The sequence below is a fragment of the Cynocephalus volans genome, chromosome 12 (assembly GCF_027409185.1).
Source record: "Cynocephalus volans isolate mCynVol1 chromosome 12, mCynVol1.pri, whole genome shotgun sequence".
Lineage (NCBI taxonomy): Eukaryota > Metazoa > Chordata > Mammalia > Dermoptera > Cynocephalidae > Cynocephalus > Cynocephalus volans.
This window is the reverse complement of record NC_084471.1, coordinates 11,787,888-11,815,294: the sequence shown is the minus strand read 5'-3', so window position 1 is coordinate 11,815,294 and position 27,407 is coordinate 11,787,888. Positions and strand designations below refer to the sequence as shown.

The 27,407-nt window shown below is 41.9% G+C and overlaps 1 protein-coding gene across 2 annotated transcripts in view; it reads right to left on the bottom strand.

Annotated features, from left to right (window-relative positions):
- FAM227A (family with sequence similarity 227 member A) overlaps positions 1–27,407 on the bottom strand; it is a 63,702-nt gene that overhangs the window by 13,398 nt on the left and 22,897 nt on the right. The window contains exons 9-12 of one of the 2 annotated variants that reach the window (XM_063076324.1): positions 26,699–26,806; positions 25,532–25,611; positions 12,466–12,553; positions 6,451–6,545 (exon numbers count right to left, since the gene is read on the bottom strand). In XM_063076324.1, coding sequence (XP_062932394.1) covers positions 6,451–6,545; positions 12,466–12,553; positions 25,532–25,611; positions 26,699–26,806 — 371 coding nt within the window. Of the gene's footprint in view, positions 1–6,450; positions 6,546–12,465; positions 12,554–25,531; positions 25,614–26,688; positions 26,807–27,407 lie in introns of both variants that reach the window. The other variant, XM_063076325.1, reaches the window with a different exon arrangement.

Genomic DNA, 27,407 nt, shown 5'->3' with positions numbered 1-27,407 from the left:
CTTTAAGGACTCTCTTCTATTCTGAGATTGTCCTTGTTTACTTTTTGATATTAATGACTTTTATAAAATGATGTGATGGCAGACAGCAGTCATTTTGTTTTAATGAACTTATTTAGTAAAAAAAATATATAAAGTTTCTCAAAGTCTATGGAAGTCTAACATCTGGGCTACACTAATCTAGTTCAAGATTCTCTGAGGGTTTATCTGAGAGCTGTTCTTTTGGCAGTCCAGCATCTATTTCCCTTTCCTAATGGCCCCCGATTCTTGTGTGTTTGGGGGAGTTGTCTGCCCTCTACTGCATTTGGGCTTGCGGGGGCTTTAAATCAGGCATCTTGCTCCCCCACGAGAGCCACAGTAGGGGTCCTCAGAGGCTTTCACAGGCTCTGTCAGCTGGAACCTTCCTCCCAGCCACCCCGTTACAGCCAGGACACATGGGTTAAGCCAGTCAAAACTCCTGATCCTCAGATTTTGAGTTTCTGAGGGGTGAAATATGGATGGAACACATGTACGGGTTCACCCACTCCTGAGATGCCACCTTGAAGTGATGGTTCAAGGGTTGCAACTGCCTTGATTTTTCTCCTGGTCCCTGGACTGATTCTCCAGACGTCCTAGCTCTTCAACATTTTTCTAGCTTTTGCTTAAGTTGGCCAGAGATAACTTTGTTACTTGTGAGCAAAGAAACCCAACTGATACGCATCCTTTCAATAATATTCTCAACAGGTAGATGTGTATTTTTGCTTCCCTGACTTTGGAAATAAGGAATGTATTTCCTTCTGAAATATCCAGTTCTGTTGTTGGTAATTATCTGATTTCTCCCAGGTTGGAGGCAGGGGGAGGAAGTTTGGGCACAGGGGCCTGGGCACAGGAATGGGAAGGGCTGGTTCATAGCCACAGCACTGGGCAGTGAAGGAGCAGTGGGCAAGAGGAGAGACGTTCTGGAACATCAGATCCAAGAAGCAGGTAGAAAGCAAAGGAGGGGCTAGCATTAAGGGGTCGGCATCAGAGACCAGCAAGGGGAAGGACCCGGTTTGAGAGCTAGAGCTGAAACAAGAACTGGCGGACTGCAGCAGAGTCAGAGGGTAAAGCAGGTGTGAAATGACTACTTGGACTCTTAGGAAGTTCTTTTCTTATCCCAGATAAAAATTGGACTCTGTAATTCCAATCTATCTTCCTCCAGAGGAATATTTAAGGGGAGCCTTTGGGTCTTCTCCAGCTCTTGCCTTCCCCAGCCTAACCGTCTTCAGTGCTTTCAGTAACTCCTGCACACGATTCTAGTCCGGTCCCTCTCTCTGGATACATGTCAGGTAGGACCATCTGAAGTGGGACCATCTTCTATTCTGTGTCAACTCCACTTCCTTTTTTAAAGGTCTTTACTTTGACATTAAGATTTCAATTTTCTGCTATCTCTGAGAGTAAAAATCTTTATTTTTTTTTTACAAAATAAATTCATGCTCACTGTGAAAAGTTCATACAATGTAGAGATGTAAAAGATAAAAGTCTCCCTTGTTCCTACTCACATTTCCTAGGGAAAAAAGCACTTCAATATTTTTCTGTGTATACTTCCCAGCCTTTTTATATGCACATACTGACTTTATATTAAAAGCGTATTTCAAAAATAAAAATGGAATCATCCTATGTATAAGGTCTTATAACTTTAATTTTTCACTCATCAGTATCTAAATACATTCCTTGTATCATTTTCTTAACTTATTAACTTTAGACATCATCACCTGACACATTTCAGAAGGTATAAATCTGCCTCATTGTTTTTAATAGCAACAGAGTATCCTTATTATGGATATTTCACAATTCACCTATTTCTCGTCTGAAATTTAAGTTTTCTTCAGTTTCTGCTGTTACACATTAATGCTGTAAGGGATAGCTTTGTAACGAACATTTCCACAGGAAGGATTATTAAAAGTGGAATTGCCAGGTCATAGATGTAGTCATTTAAAATTTTTATTTTATTTATTTTATATTTTTCATTCAAAATTTTTAAAGGACACCCTTAACTCATAACAAAACACCTAAAATGCTAGATAAATCTTTTAAAAAATTACTGATGTCTCCTTCTATTCCTAGCATAGCGGGATGTAAAAAAATTGTCTTAGCTGGGACCATAAGTCACTACAGGAAGAGAAGTGTCTTAGGAAACATAGTGACAAGCCACTTGGAGAGCAGGTGAGAGCCTAAAGCATGAGTGCGTGAAGGCAAGGAGAGCTTCTGCTCTGCCTTCGAAATGAACAGGAGTTCAGGTGGGGGTAAGACAAGGAGGGAGGAAAGTGGAGAGGACTGGAAGAGGAAGCTCTGGCACATGGTAGAATGGCTAAAGGATTTTTCAGAAAGGCAACTAATATTAACTTTAACATTTTTTGTATTACTGTGATATGGTCACCCCTCTCCTCATGTCTTTAAACTTCAGTGAAATCTTCTATATGCATAAAATACACAGACACATGTGGGCCTTGTGTGGGTGGTAGGAGAGTTCCACATTTGGTGATGTGGTATGTGCAGAGCACATGCAGGACAGAAGAGGAGCTGGGTGCCAGAGAAAACATATTGCCCCATACCTAAAGTTCACAGACATTTTGAGAGGGCACTAGACTTCAGACCAATCGTATAACAAGTGCTTGAACCAATGGTTAGCTAAATTCAAAGGAGTAATAAGTAGAGAGAAAAAAAGAAATAAAAATATTTTCATTTCTCTCTTCAAAAAAAAAATTTTTTTTAAAGATGAACTGTAAGGGGATCTTAACCCTTGACTTGGTGTTGTCAGCACCACGCTCTCCCAAGTGAGCTGGGTTGGCCCCGAAATATTTCTATTTCTACGAACAGAAAAAAATAGCAGCAAAGGATATGAAGAGGCATTTTGCAGAAATAGAAATCCCAAAGGATTATAAATATAGAAACGTAGGTTTAACTTTATTCATAACTAAGGCATTGACATAGAAACAATAATAAAGTACCATTTCCCCCTCATCAGAACAGCAACATGTAATCTGATAATGCATAACACTGGCAAGGGTACATGGAAAGTCTCTCATATGCTGCTGGTGGTAATATAAATTGGTACATCTTCTTTGGAGAGCAATTTAAGATGCACAGACTTTGATCTAGCAATTCCACTTCTGTAAATATTTCCTACATGTGTTCTTGTACATGAGAGCCAAGAAACACACCACACACACGCACACACAAAGATGTTCAAGGCAGCAGTGTTTATAATAGCGAAAGACTACAAGTCCCTACATGTCTACCAATAGACCATGTAAATGGTTAGATGAATAACGGAACACAGATGAAACCATGAAAACAGAACGTGATAGATATCTATGTGCTCTTATGTGGACCACTCTTTAAGATATACTGAAGTTAGTGGAGTTTGATTTATAGTATGAGATCTGGAATCAGATTGCTTGGGGGTAAAATCCTGGCTTTACTCTTACAACTCAACAATAAAAAAGACAAACAACCCCATGAAAAATGGGCAAAGAATTTTAATAGACATTTCCCCAAAGAAGATACACAAATGTGCCAATAAGCACATGAAAAGTGCTCAATATCATTAGTCATTAGGGAAATGCAAATCAAAACCACAGCAAGGTACTACTTCACACCCACTAGGATAGCTCTAATAAAAAGACCAGAAAATAAGTGTTGGTGAGAATGTGGAGAAATTGGAGCTCCCCGTAAGTGGTGGGAATGTAAAAAATTCTGAAGAATTTTCTGAGGAAAACAGTATGGCAGCTCCTCAAAAAGTTAGACATAGAATTACCATATGACCCAGCAATGCCATTCCTAGGTATAGACCCAAGGGAATAGAAAACATATGTCCACACAAAAACTTGTACATGAATGTTCATATAAGCAGTATTATTTGTAATAGCCAAAAGGTGGAGACAACCCAAATGTCCATAAGTGGTGAATGGATAAACAAGATATGGCATATTCATATAATGTAATATTATTCATAAAAAAGGAATGAAGCATTGATATGTGCCGCAACATGGATGAACCTTGACAACATTATGCTAAGTAAAAGAAGCAAGACATGAAAGACCACATATTGTATGATTCCATGTCTATGAAATGTACAGAATGGGTAAATCCATAGAGACAGAAAATAGATTAGTGGTTTCTAGGGGATGGGAGGAGGAAAGAATGGGAAGTGACTGAGAACGTGCATGGGGTTCTTTTTTGGGTGATAAAAATGTTCTGGAGTTAGATAGTGATGGTGATTGTGCAACTCTGAATATACTAAAAACCATTGAGTAGTATATTTTAAAATGCTGAATTTTATGATATGTGTATTATATCTTAGAAATATCTTGGCTCTACTACTTAATAGCTATTTGACTTTGGGCGAGATACTTTTATGAGCCTTAGTTTCCTCATCTACAAAATGGAGATAATAAACGAAACCTACTTCTTAGAGTTATGTGAAGATTAAATGAATTAATGTATATATAATGTTTAGAACAATGTCTGGTATATTGCAAGTACTCAATAAATGTTAGTTATTATATGTTAAGTTAGAAAAACAAATTGCAGCTGATAACACCAAGGTCCAGGGTTCAATCCCTGTACCAGCCACCAAAAAAAAGTGAATTGCAAAATAATGAATATAATATCCCAATTTGTGTTTTTAAAAAAAGGTTTATATTCTTTGATGTACATGAAACATTTCTAGAAGGATATATAGGAAAATAGTTATTGCCTCTGGGGAGGGGGCATAGGGTCTGGCAGGAAAGAGAGATTTTATTTTACATATTTTAAATATTATAATAAAATATTAAATAATAAATATTTTAATAAAATATTTAAAATTTTTATATTTTTATTAAATGTTCTTTAACACTGTTTGAATTTTTTTTTTTTAAATCATGAACAAAAATTACCTTTTCAATAAAAACTATGCTTAAAAAATAAAAAAGAAGGGCTGGCCAGTTAGCTCAGTTGGTTAGAGGGTGGTGCTGGTAATACCAAGGTCCAGGGTTCAATTCCCTGTATTGACCAGCCATCAAATAAATAAATAAATAAATAAATAAAATCAAAAAGAAGGGGCAGCAGATCATATCAGTGCTGTGCTTGTTAAGATGGCAGAACCACATAGTCTGGCTCTTTGGTCAGGAGCACCCATCGAGGCCCTCATGAATGGCTATTAACAGCTGATCCAGCTCTCCTGGTCACTTCCTTTCCACTTTTCCCTGCCTGGCCCTCAGTTCTCAGCTGCTTTCCATCCTTTGCCACCATTCACTCTAACTATCAGGCTTTCCCTCTTCACTAAGACAGATCACAGAGTAGGACACAATTACCCATCTCCTTTCTTTCCATCTCTAGAGCAAACCCACCAACCCTGTCAGCATTAAAGACCAAAACACTGCTGGGCTTAATTTTCCCCATTTTATAGAAGAAGGTCAGAAAAGTTAACAACTTGTTCAAGCAACACAGCTGGTGACAGGCTGCCCAAGATTTGAACTCATGTCTGTGTCTTTCCCATCATGCTCTGCTGCTTCTCAAAAGTTTCACTGCTAAATACTGAGGGGAAATAGGTAGTGGCAATAAATATGGAGAAATGCAGAGATTCAAGAAGTCTTCAATACTCACTGTACTTGGCCCAAATTCAGTGGCCTGACCCCCTTGTTAGCCAGTGCCTTGGGGAAGCCCTCAAACCTCTCACCCTGGTTCACTGTCCTCAGGGCATCTTCTCACTACACAAGACTGAAATTTCCATTGATATAAACTACTATCCACTGAGGTTTGTAGGGAAGAGTTAGGAGAGAGAAGGAAAAGAGGAGAGAACATACATTAATCTAGTGCCTCTCATATGCTAGGTTCTGTTCTGATTGCAAAGCTCAGTGGTTAAGAGCACAGGCTCAGAGCCAGACAGATCTGCATGCAGATATTGGCTTTATCACTTACTTGCTTTGTGATCCTGGAAAAATTAGTTAGCTGCTCTTAGCATCACTTACCTCACTACTAAACTGGAGAATAACAGTAGTGACTATCTCAGAGGATTGTGGCAGTAAAATAAAACATACTGTATGTATAAGACTTAGAATAGTGCCTGACATACAGTAAGTGTTCATTAAATGTTAATTATCATCACTACCTCAGGTAAACCTCAAAACAACACCATGACCTAGAGATTATTGTTCCATTTTATAGAGTAGGAAACAAAGGCTCAGTGCTTTCTTTCCCTTAGACACAGCCTGCATTTTAAGCAGGTAATTTAAATCCCTGCAGAAGTTCAGACAATATGCTCTCTCAACTTGTGCCTACGTCATCCAGGAATTACCCTTAGGAGGTTTCCTGACTGTATTACCTGAGTCTACAGTCAGAAATACTCCAGTTTTTATCCTGACATCTTCATGGAGCTAGATTTTCTAGCCTTATCTCCTACCCCCTTCTAAATCATCTCTACTGTGAAATTTCAAATCATGTTCTCACCTGTTTAGAAAACACTTTCGCACATTCTCTTGCTTCTGATATCCTCTTGACTTGTTGTGTAGCTTTCCTGATGACCGGGGTGTGACAATGATGCTCTGTCATGATGATATTAGCCAAAAAAAAAAAAAAAAAAAAAATTGGAGCTTGCCAGTTGTGATGAGAAAGAGCATAGGAAAAATCTCAGCTCCCTACTGGAATGAAAAAGCCTGGGTGTGTTCAGATCATTGGGAGATGCTAGAAGAAATAGCTTAGATAAATTCGTACAATTTCACTTGCTTTTTAGTCAGATATATACCCAGAGGCCACACATTTGTCCACTGACTTATCTATCTATCCATCTATCCGCCCAACAAATATTTACTGAGCATCTACTATGTACCAGGCCCATGCTAGATGTTAAAAATTTTGATACTATCTTCAAGGAACTCACAGTTTAGTGAGAAAAAAAGACATGTAAATAATAATTGTAACATTAACTCAAGTTCTATAATAGAATTCTTTACAGGATACAATATGGTTACAGAATAAGGGAGGAAAGGAGTAAAGTCTTTAAAAATGCTAAGCGGCATCAGGAAGAGTAATGTGATTAAGAGAGAAGAAATATCCAACTCTTATACAAAACTATAGCTTTTCTGTAAGAGAAGGTTAACAGAGAATATCTTAAAGACAAGCAGAGAGAAACAACAAATCATCTATGACATTAGAATGACTGCAGAGTTCACAAAAGTAACAATGGGAGGTAGAAAACAGTGGAATAAAGTCATTAAAACATTAAGAGAAAATAACTGCTAAACTAGACTTGTGTACCCAGCAAAACTATCCTTCAAGAACAAAGATGAAATAATGGCATTCATAGAAAAACAAAAACTAAGGGAACTTACCAAGAGACATGTGGTAGAGGAGCTGCTAAAGACAATTATATGTATATATGTATCTGAGTGTGTGTGTGTGTATCCCTCACACCCAGGAAGAAGGAAAATGCCCCCCAAAAGATGGTCTGAGCTTCAAGAAGAAAGCAAATAAAAAGATAATTTAAGACCACCAAACAAAAAATGTCCACAATAGTAATAATAATGATTATTATTATATGTATCAGGCCCACACTAATAATAATAATTACTATAATTATATCTAATTTATGGAGTTTAAAAAAGGATAGAACTAAAAATGCTGGACAAAACAGCATTTAAATGTAGAGGAAATGGATTAGAGCTAAACTGTTTTAAGTTCCTTGTTTTGTTCAGGAAAGGGGGTGGGTTAAGATATTTCTTAACCTTAGATGAAGTTAAATATGTGTGATAGAATTTCAAAGGCAAACAACAAAGCAGAGTTTCTCAATCTCAGCACTATTTACATTTTGCTCAGAAGGCTCTTTGTTGTGGGAGAATGTCTTGTGCCTTGTAGGATATTTAGCAGCACACCTGACCTCTACCCACTACATGCCAGTGGCAATATCTCCTTAAGCTGTGAAGACAAAAAATGTCTCCAGACATTGCTAAATGTTTTTCCAGGGGAAAATTTGCCTATTTCAGAACCAGTGAAACAAAGAATATAAAGAGAATATATGAGTATAACTTCCAGGAATAAAAGCATAAAACAGAGTGAGAAAGATAGAGCCAAAAAAACTCAATCAGGTTTCCAGTTCTGGTTAAGATGGAGTAAGCACACTCCATCCTGTTTCCTACTGAATATATAGGGAAGCTCTCTGAGGACTCTGAAAAGGAAATGGTAGCAGGCAGATTAGAGAAGGAAACCAGAACTCAAAATAGAGACCATAGGCCAGTGCATTTCCTGGATTTATTTTTCCTCCTATATCTCCCAGTTCAAAGGCAACATGAATCCCAGAACTGAGCACTAGGCAAAAACAGAAAGATCCATTAGAATCCCTCCATTTGTGGTCCAAGGAATGGAAGGGGGATCCCTATGGGACAATGAGAGTGTGGGGAATTCTGTTTTGTTTTCTCTCTCACACATGCCCTTAGGCAAACCTCCTTCCCGGAGCTGCAATCCTGTGATGGTCATGCCAGCAGCAGAAGTGGCAGCTGGATAGTCACCTAAAAAACTCTGAAAGTGGGGAATCCTTTCTTGGACCAGAGGACCTGTGGTCCGAAGAATGTGGAGGGAATCCTTGTTGCTTTTTTCTCTCTTCTCTGTCCTCTTCTCAGTTGGCCATGGAGGCAGACCCAGTCAACAGAAGACCACAAAGGGGAACCTTTGGAGACAGTGTGGGTAAGATCACAGAGAGGACAGAGATCAAGAAAGGAATTCCATAAAATTGTGTTTGGATGCCTATGTTCACCCTTGAGCTGTGCATATATATATGTACATATCTGATCCTAAACAGCATACCAAAGGCTTTGAGAACTCAACTATAAGGTAGATCACTGCCCAGGTCTCAGATATGGTCCCTGGATGGCACATATGTAGGCCAGATCAAAATAGCACTGTAAAAGTTTTGAAACCTGAACTGAAACCACAGTCTATAGAAAAAAGGTCAGAACCTGTGGCCTGAACTTAACTGAGTGAGTTGCCTGTTAAAACAACATAATACAGTACAATACAAAACAAAATCTCCCAACCTTCTCCATACATTTAAACAGAACTCAGAATCTCAAAATGTTAAAAATGTCCAGAATACAATACAAAATTACTTAACAGAAAGGGAACCAGGAAAGTCTGAAAAATTCTCAAGGGAAAAAGACCATCAGCATCACCAACCCTGAGATGACTCAGTTGTTGGAATTATCAAAGACTTTAGAGCAGCTATTATAACAATACTGTAAGAAGTAAGGGTGAATACACTTGAAACAAACGAAGAATAGAGTCTCAGTAGATAAACAGAAGCTGTAACAGGGAACCAAATGGAAATTTTATAACTGAAAAACACAACAACCAAAATAAAAAATTCACTGGATTGGATCAACAGCAGAATTGAGGTGACAGAGGAAAGAGACAGTGATCTTGAAGATAGATCAATACAATTATCCAATCTGCGTGGTGTTTTCTGACACCACTTCTGACACCAAATGTGATTTTTCTACATCAGTTCTCTGACACAAACTGGTGTCCAATAATTCAATTCAATTCTGACAATATATACAGAGTTAGCACCAGATCCCACAACGTAAAGGACTCAGTCCCACAAGAGTGCTCCCACTTCAGACACCAGCCTCAAAATGGTGTGTGCAGGCTACCCATACTTCTGCCCAGCTGACTACAAATTTGAGGATTCCCACGACTCCCCCTTAGGTTCAATAATTCACCAGAATGACTCAGAACTCAGGAAACTGCTGTCTTTACACATATAGATTTACTAGAAAGGATTCAACTCAGGAACAGCCACATGGAAGAAATGCATAGGGCAAGGTATGGGAGCAGGGGTGGCACAGAGCCTCCAGGCCCTCTTTAAGCACAACACCCTCCCAGCGTGTTGATGCATTCACCAACCTGGAAGCTCACCAAAGCTTACTGTTCAAGAATTTTTATAACTCAATCTCCAGTCCCCCTCTTCTCCTTGGAAGTTGGGGGTGGGAATGAAATTCCACCTTTCTTATCATGTGATTGGTCTTTTTTATGATCAGTCCCCATCCTGCAGCCATCTAGGGTTCCTACCCTGAGTATTAGCATAAACTCAGGTGTGGTTGAAAGAGGCTCATTATGAATAACAAAGACACTCCTTTTACTCAGGGAATTCGAGGGTGTTAGGAGCTCTGTGCTAGGAACTGAGGACAAGACCAAATATATTTTCTTTATCATACCACACAATCTGAACAATATAGAGAAAAACATTGGAAAAAATGAACAGAGCCTCAGGAACCTATGGGACAATATCAAAAGGTCTAACATTTATGCCATCAAAGTCCCAAAATGAAAGGAGAAAGAGTGTGGTACCAAAATATTATTTGAAAAAATAATGGTTGAAAACTTCCCAAATTTGGTAAAAGAAAAAAATTACAGATTCAAGAAACGCAGTAAACCCCAACACACGTTAAACTCAAAGAAACCCATGCCCTTATACATCACAATCAAACTGAAAGACAAACTTAGGAAATATCTTGAGGGCAGCTAGAGAAAAATGCATGACACAAAAGGGAAACAACAATTCAGATGAGTGTGGATTTCTCACCAGAAACCACAGACACCAGCAGGCTGTGCAACATTTTTAAGTGCTGAAAGAAAAAAACTGTCAACCCAGAATTCTATATCTAGAAAAAAAATCCTTCAAGAATGAAGATGAAATAAGAGCATTCTCAGATTAAAGAAAACTAAGAGAATTCACTGGCAGTGGGCCTATTTTCAATGAAATATTAAAGGAAGTTTTGTTGTTAGGTGGGAGGAAAATGATACCAGAGGGAAACTTGGAACTTCAGGAATAAAGGAAAAGCAACAGAAATTGTAAACATCTGGTTATATATAATAAACATAATTGACTGTTTTCCTCCTTGTAAATTCTTTAAAATATGTATGATTATCACTCCAAAATATAGTTTGGCAGTTCCTCAAAATGTCAAACATACGACCAAGTAATCCCACACACACAAAAGAAATGAAAACATATGTCTACACAAAAACTGGCACATAAATATTCATAGCAGCATTACTCATAAAAGCCACAAAGTAACTGAGTGAAAAGGAAAAGACAATATATTAAATATTTGTGTGGTGCAAAGTTTAGAAGGAAACCTACAGCGTTAAATAAATGCTCATATTAGAAAGAAGATCTCAGTGTCATTCAGTTCAAAATACTTTCTAATTTACCTTGGTACTTCCTCTTTAACTCATGACTTCACGATATGTATATTTTGGGGACTTGCAAAGGATCCCACAAATATTTACCTCCATTTGGAACCCTGGCTAAACCTCTTGATCAGTGGTCCCCAGCTTTTTTTGGGGGGGTGGTGACTGGCCCTTACGGGGATGTGAACCTGTGACCTTGGGGTTATAAGGCTGTGGTCTAACCAACTGAGCTATGGCCAGTAAGGATCTAGACTCCTGACCTAAGTGTTGTAACACCACGCTCTCAACAACTGTGCTAACCAGCCAGCACCCCCAAGCTTTTTAAAAAGAGTTTTATTGAGATATAATTTGCATACTAACTTCCATAAGCCTCCATTTCTTCCTCAAGAAAAAGGATGGTTTAAGTTTTTAGAATAATGATGACGTGTAAAATGATCTAGAATGATACTTTAGAGTTTGTGTTCTAACTGTGTTTTCTTAGATTCTGTATTTGTCTATTTGGTATCCATTAATTATAGGTCCAAACTAACAAAGTTGCTCATATCTCTCCTGTGATCCAGAGGCCATACTCTGAACCAATTCCTTTATGTGACCCTCATACTCTGTGCCAATATTTCCCCTGCCCTAAATCAAACCAGGGCCAGATACTGGACAACCAGGGACAGCCCCTATGCCCAAAGCCCTCTGGAATTATTCCAACTGGCCAATACTAAACTGTTTACCCTCGCTTTGCCTTTCCTGCTGAAACCCCAATAAAGGCTGTGGCCTAGGCCTTCCCCTCACTCCTTTCTGCCTCTTGCCCGACCCTGGTGCTTCCCCCTGTGGCCCCACGTGGCATGCCATGCCCCTCGTTTCTACAGGAACTTTGAGTAACATTAAACTTCTCTTTCAGTGGCATCGACCTCCATGTTCTCACTCAGTCACCTTTATAAATTAAGACCCAGGTGCAAATCAGTTTCTACCTCAATGGATGCTGGTTTCTGGTGTGGGAGAGGAGCAGCAATTATGTCTTAAATTTGTTTTCCTCTGGTGTCAACAGCCTTTCTTCCCCACAGATTTTAGCACTGTGCTGAACTCATCATCACAAAAGGGGAACTTAATCAGTGCTGATCGAACTGAAAGGACAATTGCATCCTCTCATAAAATATTACTTGGTGCCAAGGCTAGACCTCCAGGTGTAAAGTAGGGCAGCAAATTATGTGCAAAGCTGAGAAAACAGGGTTTTAGAGACGATAACTCAGTCAAAGCCTGCATTTCCCTTTCGAGTAGTCAATGTACCTTTTGTGGTATTCCGTATTTGTGCGTTTTCTTCTAAATTCTGCTTGGCTGAAGAGCCTCTCTCGGTGGTTGAATTTATACTAGACGACTCCAGGGGAGTAAAAAAGGGAGAAGAGGAAGGTCAGCTAAACTGGTAGAGAGGAATCCAAAAAAGTAATACATGCAAGTTTTTAGATGTTTTTCATTGCTTTTAGTGAAGGAACATGCAAAGGAAGACTTTTCAGGCCCAGCTTGACAATCCCAGGAGCGTGGCAGAGGGAAGTGGCTGACGTGGAAAACACATGGGCTGAGGCAGACTCGGGCTCCAGTCCCAGCTCTGTCTCTCAGCAGCGGGTGACCTTGAGCAAGTCATCGAACCTCTCTACTGCATGGGTTTCCTTGTAAGTCAGCTAACGCACGCAAGTGCCTGAGTAAGTGCTCAGGGTAGGTGCCCCCAAACCTTACCCTTGTTGTTTATGGCATCACGCATCACACCCCCTTCAGGAAACATTTCACTGGGCAACCATTTAGTGCCTGGCACTGGGCAAACACTGAAACCTAGTACCAGCCTTAAGGAACTCGAGTCTAAAGGGGAGATAATACTAAACAGACAATCACACTAAGGTGTGGAAAGTATCACTTATTGTTACAGAGATAATATAAATTAGGATTATGTTTGGGTGTGAGTGACAGAGACTCAAAATAACAGTGGCTGAAACTAGGTAGAAATTTCTCTCCCACATAAAAGTCTAGAGGTGGGCAATCCTGGGCTCATAAGGTGTTTCTACTGTGCTAAATCCTAAGGAACTCTGATTTCTTCCAGCTCATGGTTCCACCTTTTCCAAGATAGGACCCTTGTTCTTAGGATCCAAGACAGCAGCTAGAGCTCCAGTCATCACATTCAAATTCCAGGCAGCAGGATGGAGGAAAGGACAAAGAGATGAAGGGTTCACGCGAGCTGTTTTTTGTTTGTTTGTTTGTTTTAAATGAATGGCATTTTATTTTAAAGTAATATATATTCACTTGATATTATTTGGAAAACAAAAAGGCAAAGAAAAATATCAAACATATCTACTGTTGGCAGTTCATTTTTAGTAATTTTTGTATGCATATATATTGATTAAAAAGAACAATAAATCATTCAACAAACAAGCAAACAAAAAGGAGTTTCACTTCATTTTTGTTGTTCTTTAAAATATAATTGTAAATAATAATTTATTGCATAATTTCAAATGGCTAGAAGAGAGGAGTTCAAAAGTTCTTAATACAAAGAAATGATGAATGTCTGTGGTGATGGATATGCTAGTTACCCCAATTTGAGCATCACACATTGTATACATGTACCAAAATATCACTCTGTACCCATAAGTATGTACAATGAAAAAATAATAATTAAAAAATATATAACTATGACCTTACTGCATGGACAATTTTGAATACTATACTAATCAGGACAATTGAATTATTTCTCATGTTTTGTTTTCTTCATGTACATTTTCAAAGGCGACTTTATATTCCATTGTGTTGGAATGTCAGTGTTCAATTAATTTTCCCTATAACTGAATATTTTAGGTTATTTCTGGTTTTAATTTTGAATAAAACAAACCCACAGAGTATATTATGGCAAACAACTATATACTCTAGTATTAACAAATCTTTAGATCTTTGCCACTTTTGATTTCAAATTTATTTTTTATTTTTTATTTATTTTATTATGAATATTCATGAGATACAATGCTGATTGTCACCCCTCATGGCATGATGTGAGGGCCAGATTCATACTGGCAGCATACCCATTACCAGAAATTGCTTTTGTACCCCATGTCCCCAACCCATTATTCCCCCCTCCCTTCCCCTCCCCCTCCCCCCCCTCCACTTTGTATCCCAAGGAATGTTCTCTCCCTCTGCAAGACCAATGCACTACCGTGGTCATTCTTTCCATCCTTCTTTCTCTCTTAGCTCCCACATATGAGTGAGCACATACAGTATTTATCCCTCTGTACTTTGCTTATTTCACTCAACATAAGTTTCTCCAGGCTCATTCATGTTGCAAATAGAGGTATTTCATTCTTTTTTATGGCAGAGTAGTATTCCATGGTGTATATATACCACAGTTTCCTTATCCAATCATCCATTGATGGACATTTAGGTTGGTTCCATGTCTTGGCTATTGTAAACAGAGCTGCGATGAACATGGGAGTGCAGGTGTGATGATTTCCGTTCCTCTGCATTATATGAGATTGCTGGATCATATGGAAGATCTATCTGTAGTTGTTTGAGAAACCTCCATACTATCTTCCATAGTGGTTGTACTAATTTACAGTCCCACCAACAGTGTAGGAGTGTTCCCTTCTCTCCACACCCTTGCCAGCATTTGTTATTCACCATCTTTTTGATTATAGCCAGTCTAACTGGGGTGAGGTGGTGTCTCAATATAGTTTTAATTTGCATTTCCCTGATGACTACTGATGTGGAGCATTTTGTCATGTACCTGTTGGCCATCTGTATGCCTTCCTTTGAAAAATGTCTATTCAGCTCCTTTGCCCATTTTTTAACTGGGTTATTTGCTTTTTTACTGTATAATTGCTTGAGTTCCATGTATATTCTGGGTATTAATCCCTTGTCAGATGCATAGTTAGCAAAAAATTTCTCCCACTCTGTAGGTTGTCGTTTCACTCTGTTGATTGTTTCCTTTGTGTACAGAAGGTTTTTAGTGTGATATAGTCCAATTTGTTTATGTTTTCTTTTGCTGCTTGTGCTTTTGGGCTCATATTCATAAAGCCTGTGCCCAGACCTAGTTGCTGAAGTGTTTCACCTACATTTTCCCTTAGTAATTTTACAGTTTCAGGTCTTATACTTAAGTCTTTAATCCATTTTGAGTTGATTTTAGTGTATGGTGAGAGATGCATATCTAGTTTCATTCTTCTGCATATGGATATCCAGTTTTCCCAGCACCACTTGTTGAAGAGGCAGTCTTTTCCCAAATGTAGATTTTTATTGCCTTTGTCCAACATAAGATGGCTATAAGCCTGAGGGGTGATTTCTGGGTTCTCAATTCTACCTGACTGGTCTGTATGTCTATTTTTATACCGGTACCATGCTGTTTTTGTTACAATAGCTTTGTAGTTTAATTTGAAGTCAGGTAGAGTCATGCTTCTGGCTTTACTTTTTGTTCAGGATTGCTTTGGTTATTTGGGGTCTTTTGTTGTTCCATATGGAAGGTAAGATTGTTTTTTTCTATTTCTGTGAAGGATGTCATTGGTATTTTGATGGGGATTACATTGGATCTGTATATTGCTTTGGGTAGTATAGACATTTTCACAATGTTAATTCTTCCGATCCAAGAGCATGGAATATCTTTTCATCTTTTTGTGTCTTCTTTAATTTCTTTCAGAAGTGGGTTGTAGTTCTCATCGTAGAGGTCTTTCACTTCCTTGGTTAAATTGATCCCTAGGTATTTTATTTTTTGTGTGACAATTGTAAATGGGCTTACTTTCTTTATTTCTCTTTCTGTTAGTTCATCATCTGAGTAAATAAATGCAACTGATTTTTGAGCATTTATTTTGTATCCTGCAATGTTACTGAAGTTATTAACCAGCTCTAGGAGTTTTTTGATAGAGTCTTTAGGTTTTTCTATATACAGTATCGTGTCATCTGCAAACAGAGAAAGTTTGACTTCATCTTTTCCAATCTGGATTCCCTTTATTTCTTTCTCTTGCCTGATTGCTCTGGCTAGTACCTCCAGTACTATGTTAAATAGAAGAGGTGAGAGTGGGCATCCTTGTCTTGTTCCTGTTCTTAAGGGAAAGGCCCTCAGTTTTTCCCCATTCAGAATGATACTGGTGGTGGTCTTGTCATAAATGGCTTTTATTATGTTGAGATATTTTCCTTCTATATCTAATTTGTTGAGTCTTTATCATGAAGGGATGTTGAATTTTGTCAAATACTTTTTCATCATCTATTGAGATAATCTTATGGTCTTCATCTTTCAGTTTGTTGATATGGTGTATCACATTTATTGACTTTTCTATGTTGAACCATCCTTGCATCCCTGGGATGAATCCCACCTGGTCATAGTGTATAATTTTTTTAATATGTTGCTATATTCTGATTGCTAATATTTTGGTCAGCTTGGACTCTGCTGGGCTGGTGGATCACGTACCACAGGGTGTGTGATCTGTTGAGCTTTCACTTCCTGTGCAGGACTTCTCCCTGTTCCGTGTGCTCTGGCCCAGGCTGTTGGATCGTGCAGTGGCGACCCCACCAGGTGTGTGGTTTCTGTCGAGTCTCCGCCTCCCTGGCCGCACGTCTCCCCACTCTGTGAACACTGTGCTGGGCTGGGGCGTGTCTTCTGCACCCCTCATCTATCAGCTGGGCCTTCAAGACCCTGCTTGGCACTGCCTCGCCCAGGAAGTCTACCAGGTTTCTGCTAGGCACAGACGACCGGTCTCTCTGGGTGCCTTTGTAGCACTATGTAGATCTTTCTCGGGTCTTATTCACCTTTGTTTCCCCCCAGTATAAACCGAGTCTAGCGCCCACCTGCAGCCTGGTCTCCGGCAGGTTCAAGCGGACCTGGGAACTCTCCTACCACACTATTCCCAACCAGAAATTCGTTAGGCTTTTTTCCAAACTGGTGGCCGCGGAGATGGTATCTGCCTCCCAGTAACAGGGAGTTTACCTGGGGCCGGAATCCAGGGTGTGGTGGAGTGACAGTCGGCCCGCCCGTACTTCCTTGCCCTCCCGACACTGGCCAGGGATGCCCCCCGCCACCAGCCCCGCCAGAGAACCGCGGAGGGAGTGGGAGCGGAGGCCGGTCCGCAGGCTCCGGAAAGCCCCGCACCAGGCCAAGCAAGTGGGAGGGCTCAGTGATGGCCGAGCTGGGCGGGGCTGCCCGCACCTGGGAAAATGGAGGCAGCACTGGGGCGGTGAGTGGCCTGGTGGTGCAGGCGGGAGCCGCATGGGCATCCACCCCCCGAACAGAGCTGTGCCAGGGGTCACTCACAGTGCTGTGCCAGGTCGGGCGCTCGCTCTGTCTCTGGTTTGCCGCCTTTCCCAGTTCTCGGCCGCTGCCGCCTCGGGCTGTTCAGTCGCGGCGCGGCTCGGGTGCTCCCAGGTGATTGCTAATATTTTGTTGAGGATTTTAGCATCTAGGTTCATCAAGGATATTGGCCTGTAATTTTCTTTACACAACCTTTTTTTTAAGGAAAGATTTTTTTCCAAAAACTGCCACATGACACATCCACTTACATCTCATTAACTGGATCTTGGTCACATGGCTACACATAGCTGTAGGGGAGGCTAGGGAATACAATCTTTATTCTGGCCATGCACATGCCCAGCCAAAAATCAGAGGTTCTCTCTTTATAGATGAAGGGGACAACGGATATTGAGGAACAACTAACAGTCTGCTGCAAGCAGTATGAGGAGGGGAAAGCTTGATTCTGTCTGGGAGAGAGCTGGAGGGCTTCCAGGGAGAGAAGACACTTTTATTCTGTCTTTGAGGATGAGTAGGAGTTTGGCAGTGTTAAACAGATGGCCCACCAAGTGGCTGACAAGCAGTCCACCAGCCTCAACATCAACCACTTTGCTTTTATAGAAATGTGATATTTGAATGGGCAGGAGAAAGATGAAAGGACTTCCCATACATCATGCAGCTGGCTGTCCAATAGCTACTGATTTTTACAGTGTTTATGTGGTTACTGGGATTCATAAGAAAGAAAACACTCCCAGATCTCAATGAAACATCAACGCTCCTTCTTAACAGGTCTCAGAGAGATTTGTAGTGGAGCAGAGAACAAGGCAAGGAGATCGGCTTGGGCTTAAGTTCTGAGACCCTCGTACTTGGTGGAGAGGTGGCGTGATGATGCTCAGACTGACAGCGTCCTGATGTCAGCTGAAGTCAGTTGTGTGGCCTGGAGAAAGTTATTCACCTCTCCGAGTCTATTTCTTCCTTTGTCAAATAAAGATAATAATTAATAATTACCCACCTTGCAGGGCTGTTGTAAGGACTAGAGAGGATATATGCAAAGAAAACCTGCCCATGGTGGACTCTCCATAAAGACCATGCCCTTCCACTCTTACAAAGTACTTTCCCATCCATTCTTTCCAGTGGTGACCAGTCACACCCCATGAGTGTGAGAGGCAAGGTGACTACCAGTGGGGTTGGGTTTTAGACTAAGACTGCTCTGGGACCTTCTACCCCACCATGGCACAGAGGAGATGGGGCTTTCAGATCCAACATGCTGAGGGCTCAGTGTGATGGTGGCAGAGTAGCAGGGGGAGGCTGTTTTTGAGCCACTATGAGATATGATCTGGGGATGCCCAGAAACGTCTGGGAGGGAAGTGGGCTGTGCAGATCTGTTATTAGCAGGTATGGGCATGAGCTAGAGGAATTTGGGTCATTATTGTTAATGACCATGATTATCCCCATGCTCTGGAACTTGGGAAAATTCCTGTTGAAATTAGTAGACATTCTTACAGGACATAACTAGAAAACAATCTATGAGATATCACCTATCCCTAGATTGAATCTATAATGATTAATACCAGTCGTGGTGCCCATTTTCCAGATAAAAACATGGAGGCTGAGATTTACTCAAAGCTATGTAACTGATAGGTGGCATCACCTAGATGGAAATTTAGGTCTTCTGGCACCAAGCCTAGTGTGTTTTTCAGCCTTTGCCTATGGCTCCATGGTGTCATTCATTCCCAGTTCCATATGTTGGGTTGGGTAGAAATTGTTCTCTCTCTGACCCACACCTCTCCTCTGAAGTCTAGTCTTACATATTTACCCACTCATCACCTCCATTTGCACTTCTCATAGGCATCTTAAATTTAATAGGCTCAAAACTGAACTCTTGATATTTCTCCTTTACCCCAAACTTTACACTTTCCATCTCAGTAAATGGCACCATTCAGCTGCTTAAGCCACATACCTGGGAAGCATCCTTTCTTTCCCTACTTCTCTACTCCCAAAGTCAACCCATTAGCAAGTGTTGAACGATCTGTCACCAAAAACACATTTCAGGTCTGTCTGCTTCTTGCCACCTGCCGCCACTGTCTCTTACTTAGACAACTACAAATGCCTCCTGGCTGATCTTCTGTGCCCCTCCAATACTTCTCCATATTCAGAAGACAGTGTGATCTTTTAAAAATGTAAATACGGTCATGTCATCCCCTATTTTAATGGATTCTCATGGCACTTAAATTATATCTATGTTCCTGAGTATGACCCTTACAACTCTGCAGTATCAAGCCTCTGCCTACTTCCCCAGCCTTGACTCTTGCCTCTCTTCCCCTCACTTGCTGGGCTACAGTATTACTGGCCTTCTCTCTGTTCCCTGAATATCTCAAGTGCTCTTTGTTTTTGTTTGTTTTGTTTTGACCTCAGGGCCTTGCACATGCTGTTCCTTCTTCCTGGAAAGTTCTTCCATTCTCTCTTCCAACGGCTGACTCCTAACCCTTTGGTTCTCAGCTCAAGTGCATGTTTTGGGGGTGTTATTTGTTTCATGTGTGCCCTTCCTTCTCCACATATATGAGACTCCCAGCTTCCTCTGCAGCTATGCTCTACCTTCGGATGCACTGCACTTGCCTGAGACTTCAAGATAGAAATGAGTGATATGAGGAAATGGGCACCATGCAGACTCTGGTTTTTGAAGAGACTGTTAACAGGAGCAATGGGTTTTTCAAGAAAAGCAGAGTAGAGCTTTTAGCATCTTGTCCTCAGGAATACTGGTGCATAGCAGCATACCTTTGCAGGGGTGGTATGGTTTGGGCATTGTTCTTGGCAGCATGGCCTCTGAAGATAACATGCAGACACTTGCAGGGGAGCTGTGTACCAATAATATCCTTTAATACATTTCTTTCTGCTTAAAGTAGCTGGAGTGGATTCTGTTGTTTGCAACTAAGAATTCTGATGATGATTCCTCCTTACACAGGACTTCTTTCACCATCTTTGTTAATATTTACTAAATGAATGACTCAGTCTCAAATAGGTAAAAGTTCAAATTTATAGCTGGGCCTCATAGCAGAAGGCCATTATATGGTTAGATACTTTTTCATTCCCACTGTGCTAATCCCCAACCCTTAAACAAGAGAAGGGCAGAGGGCAGGTGAGAGACTTGAAGTAATTGCAACTCATTCCCCTGAATTGTGGACTCTCAGACAGACTGTTGCTATTGAAAAGCATATTTTGAACATAGCCAGCTATCTCATTGAACAGATGGGAAAATGTGTCTGCTCATGACAAGAGAGGCTCTGTCCTTACCACGGAATCCAATTATTCTCTCCATCCTGGTTTGCCCATTAAAACTTCAGCTGCTTTCAAGGATCCAGGGTTTTTATTATTTCTATTTCTGGGGCAGAAAATGGAATCTATTAGCTGGGTTCCTGAAATAACTGTCAGAAGATTTTATGTATTTCAGTACAAAGAAAATACATTTGTTTCAAGCAGTTGTGACAGGCAGTGTCAAAATGTTGAATAATATTTTGATCTTGGTCTCTGAGTGACAGCTGTCTCTCTGCAGCACCTGTTTCGTCCATTCTTTTCGGGGGCTTACATATAGAGCACCATTATATGCTAAGCACAGGGCCAAGAGTTCACGTAGATTATCCCATTTGAAGTCCAGAAATATTTGTTGAGTGCCTTCTTTGTGCGAGGTCTATTCTAGGAGATAAAGGAGATAGAACAGAGACAAAGGAAAAAAAGATCCTGTTCTCATGGAGCTTACATTTAATAGAGGGAGACATATTCTAAACAATACACAAACCCTGCAGGGGGAACAGCAGATCGTGATAAGCACTGTATAGAGAATGAAAATAGGCAAGGTGATGATAGAGTGGATGGGGAGGTGGGGAGGGCAATGACATTAAAACTGGAATCTGAAGGACAAAGAGGAGCCAGCCATTCCCTCAGGAACCCTGAGGAAATCACATCCAGGCAAAGGTGACAGCTACTGCAAAGGCCCAACTGGGCATAGGCCTAGAGTGTCCAAGAGGCAGAAGTAAGTACAGCGGGCTAAGGTCTATTGCTAGGAAGGGAAAGGATGCGAGGCAGCTGGAGAGGGACAGAGGCTGAATTCTGCAGGGCATTTCAAGTCAGGTGAATGACACTGGGTTTTATTCTGAGGCACTGGAGAAGCTATTGGAGATTTTAAGCAGGGAATGACCCTATCTGATGTATGTTTGTAAAAGGTCACTTTGGTCACTATGTGGAGACTGAGCTGGGGCTGGGAGTAAGAGAAAGGAGCCCAGGTGGTGGACACTACAGTTGGCCAGGTGAGATATGATGTTGGGGGCTGGGAGTCAAGCACTCTCCTCAGCCCTGCTAAGTCTGAGATGCTCCTGGTGAGGCCAACAGGGCAGTTGGATAGACTTGTGTGAGTTATGGGAGAGGCCAGGGAGGAGAGGGAGATCTGGGTGTTACTGACATATGCATGGCACCTGGAGCCACCAGAATGGATGAGGCTGCCTGGGGAGAACATGCAGACAGAGCAAGGAAGGAGCCCAGGTCAGAGAGGACTGACAGGACAGGGAGCCTGCAAAGAAGATTGAGAAGGGGCAGCCAGTGAGGAAGGAAGACATTGGCAAAGGTCTGGCAACATGGAAGCCAAGAGAAAATGGCATTACAAGAAGGTGGGAGTGGCCAATCCTATGAAACAGATTAGGGAAGAGACTTTTGGGTCTGGACCCACGTCCCACAAGAGCAGCCACAGTTAGCAGCCAGCCAAGGGAGGCACATTTGCGAGGTGAGGGAAGGAGATGAGTCTTTCAAGAAGTTCTGGTGTGAAAGGGAGCAGAAAACTGTGATGTGGAGTCCAAGGAGATTTAATATTAAAGATAAGAGATGCTAGAGCACCCCTGTTCAATGATGGGTAGACGAAGACGGTGCAAGAGGGAGGGGCACTAAGTACATCTCTCCTTGGGAAGCCAAGAGGGCTGAGGTCCAGAGCACACACTGGGGCTGGCCCTGGAGGGGAGCAGGGCCTCTTGTCCATGGGCACAGAGGGACGGCAGCTTGTTAGAGTGCGGATGGGAGCAGGTTGTCTTGGTGGCAGCAAGGTGAGGGCCTTCCTGTTGGCTGCTTCTAATTTCTCAGTGAAGACATTCCCTGGGAGGTGCTGGGGTGGAGGGAGAGTGGGAAAGGTAGACTGCAGTGGACAGTGTGAAGGTCAGAGAGAGTGAAATCTGTATTTCTAGGAGGGGGAACCTGGACACACTAGGAAAGTGAGGTGGTGCGGTGAGGCCAAGTGCCCCTATGTGTTCTAGTCCTCATAATGGCAGCAAGAAGACACCATGGTTATTGTACTCATTTTACAAGTATAAAAACAAAGTCTTAGGGAAATTGAGTAACTTGCAGCGCAGCTAGAACCTTAGCCCATGAGAACAGGCCCTTAACCAGAGATCTTCAAACCCTGTGGGGACATGAAGACTTTCCAATGACTAATGGGACTGACAGTTCTAAGAACATTTCCAGATCCTCAAATTTCCTTTCATACTGTTTTCTAAAAGCGATTGTCTTGAGAATGTGCAGGTGTTCACAACAGCCTCCACCCCACTTTACAAAAGAAAGACACACCCTTCCCCCATCTTGAAACTCCCTTTGGTGAATGGATCAGAGTGGAAACACTCCCAACCTGCACAGAACCAAGTGGGAGGACGGTGGGGGGAGGATGTTCTAACGAGGAATCAAGCCTGATCTGCTACTTGTTAAGAATGAAGCATGGCATTAGAAATGGGGCACTTAGGCATTAGATGTGGAGATATCCTAGAGTTTAACGATTAATGGGGAGACAACCATGATCAGAGCAATGATGAATAATTACATTATTAGTAATTACATTACTCTGAAGGAAAGGGATATGAGCACATATAACAAGGAAGCTCCAGACCAGGGGGTCAAGCAAGCTGACCCTGAGGATGCAAGGGGATGAAGGAGATCAGAGTATACCACCAAAAATGTGCCACTTTGGCATGAGGATTATTTTGAGCTGAAGGCAATTGAGAAACAGCAGACACAGGAAAAGCTCTCTACCCTTCCCCTTTCCTCCTAAAAGTGAGGCATAAATTTTCCTTTGTGAAGATGTTTCCTCATTTATCTCCAGTACTAGAAAGAAAAGACACTCATCAGGGAAGATGACACCAATGTGAATCTACACAAATAAACCTTATTGAAATAACCCTTATCTTCCATTAGTTTCCCCCATACATTTACCTTCCCACAATTTACCATCCCTAGAAACCCAAACCCCTTTTCCTTTGTCTTGTCATGGCTACACAATGTATCACTCTTTGTTAAAATGGTATATAACTATCAAGCCTAACTGCTTCTTTGGGGTTTTCACTTCTTTTCTAGGAAGCGTCCTCTGTCATGTAAAAATATTAACATCAAATAAAATTTAAATACCTTTTCTCCTGTTAATCTGTCTTTTATCAGTTTAATTTGCAGAACCCCATACTTTAAGCCTGAGAGGGTAGAGGAAAGTTTTTTCCTCCCCTACAAGTGCCTGAATTGAGATGGAAGAATGAGTATGTATCTTCTAGACAAGGAGTTGGCAAACTTTTTCTGCAAAGAGCCAGATAGCAAATATTCAGCTTTGTAGTCATAAATTCTCTATTGCAAGTATTCAATTCTCCTGTTTGAGTACAAAGGTAGTTGAAGAAAATAGTAAATGAGTGGCCATGGCTGTCTGCCAATAAAGCTTTATTTACAAAAATAGGCAGTGAAAGTCCTGATTCATAGTTGATAGAATTTGAATATGTTGTTCCTCAAAAACTCATGTCAAAATCTGATCCCCAATGTGGCAGTGTTGGGAGCCATTTGGGTCATGGGGGGCGGGTCTCTCATGAACAGATTAGTACCTTCCCTTGGGGGTGGAGGGGTATAGGGAATGAGTTCTCATCCCTGTTAGCTCCCCTGAGAGCTTGTTGTTTAAAGGAGCCTGGCACCTCCCCTCCCTCCCTCTCTCTTGCTTCCTCTCACCATGTGATCTTGCACTAGCCAGCTGCCTACCATTTTCCACCGTGAGTAGAAGCAGCCTGAGGCCCACACCAGAAGCAGCTGCCCCAGAATTGTGAACCAAATAATCCTTTTTTCTTTATAAATTACCCAGTTTCAGGTATTCTGTTTTAGCAACACAGAAATGGCTTAATACGATAGTTTTCCAAACCCTGCCCTGGACATTTATTTTTTCCAGCTCTTCAGAAAAAAATAGGCCATGATTTGTGGCATTTGGTTAATTGTGTGCTATCAAGACCTCTCTGGACTTGAAGTTGCAAGGAGATGCTGACAATGACAATGGCAGTGGTGACAGGGGCTTATCTGGGACAAGAGGAATGGCAAGTGCAGAGGTCATGTAGCGGGAAGGTAGTGTATACAAGGAACTGAAAAAGGGGCCCTGTGGCAGGAGTCCTGAGGTCCCAGAGGGTGGATATGGGTTTGGGCAAATGAGGCAGGCCCTTTCAGGTCGGTACCCCAAAGGTGAGAGAAAGCCTTCTGAGGTATAGAAGGTGTTTTTAATTTGGGCTGGAAGGAGGGAATTTAAGGTGTGGAGATGGGATATGGTCAGGTGGTGATGGGATGATGTAATTAGCTTTGCATTTTGAAAAGATGCACAGGTACCCGAGACCTGAGGGAGACCAGTTAGAAGGCTACTGCAGCAGTGATGGGAGCTCAAACCAGGGTGGCAGGAGTGAAGGGCAAGAAGAGGGTGGTTCTGTTTGTAGGTAGAACAGCGATAGGGCAGAGGAAGATGTAGGTTTCAGGGATGACTTCTAGGCTTCAGGCTTGCCATGAGGATTCATGGAGGGAAAAAGATATAAAGGCATCTCATGCTGCAGCCAACACTTAAGGCTGGTTCCTTTCCTCTGTCCTCAACTGCTGCATTTCTGTGGTTGCCCCCTTAGTGCTCCACTCACTGAAAGGGAGATCCGGAGGCCTTCCAGGACCCCTCACTGAGAAGATGGGACAGAAAATGGGGCAGGAGGTACAGAGAGGTGCAGCTGACAGGAGGCCACTAATGCCCAGAAGAACCAGGGCTTCTGAAGCTTATGGGGCTCCAAGGTCTCTGGGTCTGTGCCTCCCCCTTACCCGAGAGTGGCTGGATTTCCTGCTCTGGGCTGGCTTCTGGAAGGAGGATCTTTTACAAGTGAAGAAAGAAAACTCTTTTCCTAAAGAAGGAAAAAAACTGTTCTTTAGTTACTTCTCACACTGGGGCAATGAAGTTTACAGATCAGAAGTTTTGAGAGCCCCCTGCCTGGAGGATGGCACACCCACCCAAGAACCCCACCTCCTGAGTGACCCGGGACAAGTTATCTAACCTTTCTGATCCTGTTAAAGAGCTGATTACCATCCACCTCAAAGCTATCTGTTAAGTGGGTCAATAAACATGAATGCTTAGGAAAGTAACAGATAAAAGTTTCTGGCCCTGAGGAAGTGGTGGCTGTTATAATTCCCAGCCAATAACTGCGGCAATACTCTGCTGCAAAGGTGAACGCTGCTCAAACTAGAATGTGCTTATAGATCTGGGGGGATCTTGGTAAACTGCAGAACCTGATTCACTTGATCTAGGGAGATGCTGATGCTGCTGGTCGTCAGCTCACACTATGAGTCCTCCCCTTCACCTGCCTAAAACAGATGTCCTTCCACTTCGTGACCTTCTCAGGGCTGGCCTGGAGACCCTTCCCCATGCTGCCCCAGCACCCTGCGTCCCCCCATCACAGAGCTCCATTCTCTGCAGTATGATTGTGTTGCTGAATTTGCCACTAGATCGCCAGGAGGGACTGTGCTTGGCTCTACCATGTTCCTAGCGTTCAGCACGGTGCCCGGCCCGCAGTGCTCATCACGTGTCTGTTGAATGAAATTAAAAAGTTGACCTTGGGCAAGGTGCTTCTCTGAACTTTAGTTTCCTCATCTGTGAAGTGTATTTAATGTGTGCTTCAGCAGGTTGTCTTGAGAATTAAATAAAATGGATAGAGAGCCCAGCACAGTGCCTGGCACATAGTAGATACTCATTAACTGGCATCTATCATTCAAACATAAAATTCCACTCCCCACATCCCAACAGTTATGTTGTGTGGACTCTAACTACATTTTATAAGCATTAACAGTTCAGTCATTTTGGTGGCCAGTTTGGAGGTAGGTGAGAGAGAACCTGGCCTGAGGACATCAATACTGAGGTTGTCCCCTGCCTTGATCGGGTAGTAGTTGGGTGAGGCTGGGAGCAAAGTGAGTGGGAGTCCGTAGCTGATATCTTACCTGTTATCAATTTTCTTCTCTGTAACAGTAATTCTTCTCTCCGGAATCTCTCTGGATCTAGTTCTGAGTAGTCCCAGCTATTATAGCTCTGTGGACAAGGATATGTGCCTGAAAGGGAGTTGAGAGTGAGACCAGACACTCCTGCAAAAAGTGAGAACTCAGCACAGGAAGACAGAGGCTTTGAGACCCTCTGCTGGTTCCAGGGAGGCTGGGCTTCCAGAATTAGCCCTGTTCCCTACTGGTCTTGTGGCCTTAGGTGATGCATTTCTCTCTAGAAGGCTTTGGTTTCTCCATCTGGAAAATGGAGCTGATGACACCTGCCCTGCCCAGCCGTAGCTGGGTGCGAGGGTCAGATCCCACAGGTGTGTGAATCCATGCTGTGCTATGCAAATGTGAACACACTAGGCTGTTTATTTTCCTACCTATCTCCCCTGTTCTTGCTGGACTATGAGTTCCCTGAGGGCAGGGGCTGGGTCTTATTCATCTTTGTACCTCCAGGGCTTACTACTGGACCTGACACATAATAAATAGGTGTTTAGTAAATGTTTCTTCAACATATTGTCAAACTTAGCTAAGTGCCAAAAACAGGCTCTCCTGACATATCTGATGGTGATACTTCCAAGGATTACTTGAGAAATTTGAGCTACTATACAAAGCTGCTGGTTCTGCTGGACAAAGCGAGTGGACAGGAGGTTTATACTGGGGATGA